The sequence below is a fragment of the Morone saxatilis genome, unplaced genomic scaffold, assembly GCF_004916995.1.
Source record: "Morone saxatilis isolate NCDOM2014 unplaced genomic scaffold, NCSU_SB_2.0 Contig11, whole genome shotgun sequence".
NCBI classification, from domain to species: Eukaryota; Metazoa; Chordata; class Actinopteri; family Moronidae; genus Morone; species Morone saxatilis.
Genome location: NW_023339663.1, coordinates 3062313 through 3066411, shown reverse-complemented (window position 1 = coordinate 3066411; position 4099 = coordinate 3062313). Strand labels below are relative to the sequence as shown.

At 39.8% G+C, this 4099-nt stretch overlaps 1 protein-coding gene across 4 annotated transcripts in view; it reads left to right on the top strand.

Moving 5' to 3' along the window:
• Positions 1–4099, top strand: part of pacsin3 (protein kinase C and casein kinase substrate in neurons 3) — a 38391-nt gene that overhangs the window by 20979 nt on the left and 13313 nt on the right. For all 4 annotated transcript variants that reach the window (XM_035651957.1, XM_035651960.1, XM_035651958.1 and 1 more), the window contains one exon: positions 59–234. In XM_035651957.1, the coding sequence (XP_035507850.1) occupies positions 59–234 (176 nt within the window). The remainder of the gene's footprint in view (positions 1–58; positions 235–4099) is intronic.

Below are 4099 nucleotides of genomic sequence, written 5' to 3'. Positions count from 1 at the left end.
TCAGTGTGTGCTCAGTGTGTGCTCTGTGTGTGTGTGTGTGTGTGTGTGTGTGTGTCAGATGAAGGAGCGCTACACGAAGGCCCTGGAGGAGCTGAACCGCTGTAACCCTCGCTACATGGAGGACATGGAGCAGGTGTTCGACCTCACCCAGGAGGCCGAGCGTGAGAGGCTGCGCTTCTTTAAAGAAGTCCTGCTGGACATCCACACACACCTCGACCTGTCCGCCAAAGAAGGGTAGGACACGCACACGCACACGCACACGCACACGCACACACACACACACACACACGTACATCCTAAGAGCAAAGAGGGTGATTAGGTGATTCATGATCTGTGACTCAGAATGAAGGCATGCAGGACTGTCTGGGTTTAAATGTGTGTGAACATGTGTGTATGTACACAGGAGTTAATAGAAAACTTGTGATGTTGTCCATTAACTATTGACCTCTCGTTCTATTTAAACAAGCCACCGTTACCATGGCAACCTCGATTGGTAAAGTCCAACGAGATGTTTGTCCAAATATTGAACAAAGATTCATCTTTAATTAACTCGAGCTGTGATGAGATTTGATGGGAATGTACTTGGAAAAAGACTTCCAGGAACTTTATTTGTATATTATTGTTTGTTTTTTGTTTCTTACATTTGCTCTTTTGGAGTAAAATGGTTTATTCCACACTCACAGACTTTAGTTAATGGAGTCTCTTGCACATGAATACTTCAAGAGTATGTTCACATTTTCTTCAAGTCTTTCTTAAAACAGTTCTCTTATGCCCATCTGTACATGTAAACAGTTTGTGGTCACTGTAATCATTCCTTGTGTCCACACTAGCTGTTTAATGTGATTTCATATCCCCGCTCTTCACTGCAGGTGGGCCTGCCTCTGCCTGGAGAAATGGAGAAATAGTTTTTTTTAAGCAGCACATCCAGCAAAGGATAAACGCCCCGTGTTATAAAACAGTGACATGTACTCGCATATTTACTTCACTCAATAATGGGCCAGTGGTATTTTCACATTGTCACTTAACATCTGCTACTAGACTTCAGGGAGTAAGGATCGTTATGGAATAAACAATAGCCATAGAAGAGCTGCAGATTTTGTACTCAGTACTAGCCCACAGACTATAGAGTGAGACCACGACATAATTATGCACTTTGAGTATTCCTCTACTAAATTATGCACATCAGAGCGGAGTTAGAAGTGGGTACATCGAATGTCGACTGAGAAATAAGTGGGTGTACCGGTGTATATCCTGCACTGCACCACTGAATATGATGTTTGACAAATTAAGTTCACGTCTGTCACAGTTTTGTTCGTTTAAGTCCTAAAGTTCATCTTGAGAATTAAGCAGAGTCTGCTTGCAACAAGTTGTTGTGTGTTTTTGAGTTTGAGGAGTTCAACGAAAATTTAAAAAAGTTTTTTTCCTCTTAAGTTTGTGAGATTGTGTAATTTTAATATTTAGAAGCCCCAAGAGTTCAGTGTATCCTAAATAGCTTTCTAATGGGGTTCTGCAGCGGCCCAGGGTTCGAATCCGATCTGTGGCCCTTTGCTGTGTGTCATCCCCTCTCTCTACCCCCCTTTCCTGTCTATCTCCAGCTGTCACTGTCAAATAAAGGCAATAAAAGGCCTAAAGAAAACTTAAAAAAAAAAAAAGCTTTCTAATTTAACATATTAAAGGTAGTATTACACAAGAGAAATTATACATATTTTATAGGTTTGTAAATAAGGACATGTACCATAAATGTAAGAAACACCTCAAGTGTGAAGCAAAGGTGGAATATTAAGTTTTGAAAGTTGATTAATGACCCTGGAAAAGGAAGTTTGTCAAAAAAAAGTCTTAACTACTGGCTTTTTCTGGAGCCTTCTGTAGTATCTCATGGTTTTCCTCATTGAATAGAAGTTGTATTTTCAGAGTAGTCCTCTCTGGTCTGTTCTCTGTTGAAATGCAGTCAACAGGATGGAAGAGGAAGTGCAGTGTTCAAACAGCCCTGAGGCATGTACCTGCAGTTCCTGGGAAGGTTGGATGTCGATGAATTGATGCAGGCTTTTGCCTCATATCATCTCTCAGTGTAAACAAACCTGCACTGAGCCGATAACGGCGACTACAAAATATGCACATACAATAGTCTTATCTGGAATTCCACCTTTAAGTGGAGGCTTCAGGATTTTAAAGGCCCAGCCCCCAGAATACACACTGGAATCAGGAACCTGGTCCAGTAAATAAAGCATACACTACACCAACACTGTAATTCTTTCATGTTCTTAGTTCTTACTTGGCTCTGCAGTTCTCAGCTCTGTGGAGCTTTCTAGCGTCTTTCAGCTCATTGTTTTGGTTTTGCGACAATTTCACTGTTTTGATTCACTCCCAGTGCTCTCATAAGACTTTCAGTAAAAAGTTCTGACAAACAGCAGACAGGCAAAGTTAGCAACGAGCTGGTGAGCATAGTGGAGCTCACCAAGCTCACTTTAAGCTGCTAAATAGCAGTTTAAAGATATTTTTCTCATGAGTTGCTGGAGGCCAAAAACAGAGTTAAAAGGTGACAATTGTGCTTCATACATTCATCATCAATCACCGCTTTAGGGGATAATATATCAATGTTGAGTTTACAACTTCTTCTGCTGCCTCAAAGCAAAGCAAGTATTAATGCAGCTTTGCCTTAAAAGGTAACATCTGTGTTTTTCAACCTGGACCTCATTTTCTTGTGAATTTGGTCCAGCACTGAGACAAAGTGACCTACAACAAAATCCTTATTTCCATTAAAAGTGCTGACCGACTCAGATTGTCATTATAAGTGTGTGACAACGCGAACCTTCAGAGAAATTAAATGCTTTCTGTTCCTTTCACATGATCCAGCCTGTGTAGAGTCTTATTCTGAAATCTCCTCTGTGGGGTTACAGTAACGACATCCTAACTACCGAAATTACCCTTTAATAACACAGCAGTCACGTTGAGGAGATAAACTAAGGCTGACCTCTCTCATTTGTTCTCTACCACTGAAACACCATCTATGTTGCTTTTTAAACTACTTAGAATCAGCCAAAAGTAGTGAACACAACACTGAAATATCCTCTTCTTTTAAGTTGAGATGGTGAACTTGACTATCAGTTGCTTATGTACACACCCAGCAGTTACAGAGCAACATTATCATTTAGATGAAGTTGTGTTTCTGTCTACCTGATGAATTCAAGCCCAATATTCTCTCTCTTTTTGGTCTGTTTTTGGTCTCTACCAACTCTTTATATCTTGTTCTTTAGCTGCTAAATGCTCCTCTGTGTTCACCAGCTAGTCTCTAACTGTGTCTGTCTGCTGTTTGCTGCTGAGTGGGGAGTGTACAGGCGCTATGAGAGCGTTCAGAGTGAACCAGAACAGTAAAATTGGAGGGTGGACAGCTAAACAATGGGCTGAAGCTCATTGTAAAGCTGAGGGGGAGCTGTAGATTCGTCCCTATGAGCAACCCCTTCATTGGCATTTGACATCTAAACAATTATAGCTATTTTAAATATATGTAACAGATACACACACACAACACACTTTTTAACGTTTGCTGTGTGTATGAATGTCTTTTTGAGTATTTGTATATTTATAATAATAATGATAATAAATTTTATTTATATAGCTCTTTTCAAAACAGCAGTTCCAAGAGACATAATGGTCAACAATAAAAGCAATGCATAATGGTATTGATAGAGACATACAACTTAACGGCACGTAAGAGTACAGTTTAAATCAAAAGCAGATACTCATCAGCAATAAAAGCAATGTAATAAGTAACTAGTTTAAAACCTGTAAAAAACTGTAGCTAGCACATATAAACATAATTTGTACATGTGGGTTTTTAAAATGCGGTACAGACTGAGAGTAAGGGGGAGGCAGTCCCATAGTGCATGAGTTAAAACAGTCAGTCCATTAGCACCTGAGCCACCAGGAACGACATTTATTTGCTGTATATTCTGTATTTGTAAATGACAATAAACCAGCCTGAACCTGGAATAAAGTGCAGACTGCTGTTTAAATCAAAGACACCTGCCTGTTACACTGTGACAGAATTAAAAAACTACAAACTATATAGCATGATGAGGAGGAGTGAAGATATGAAGAT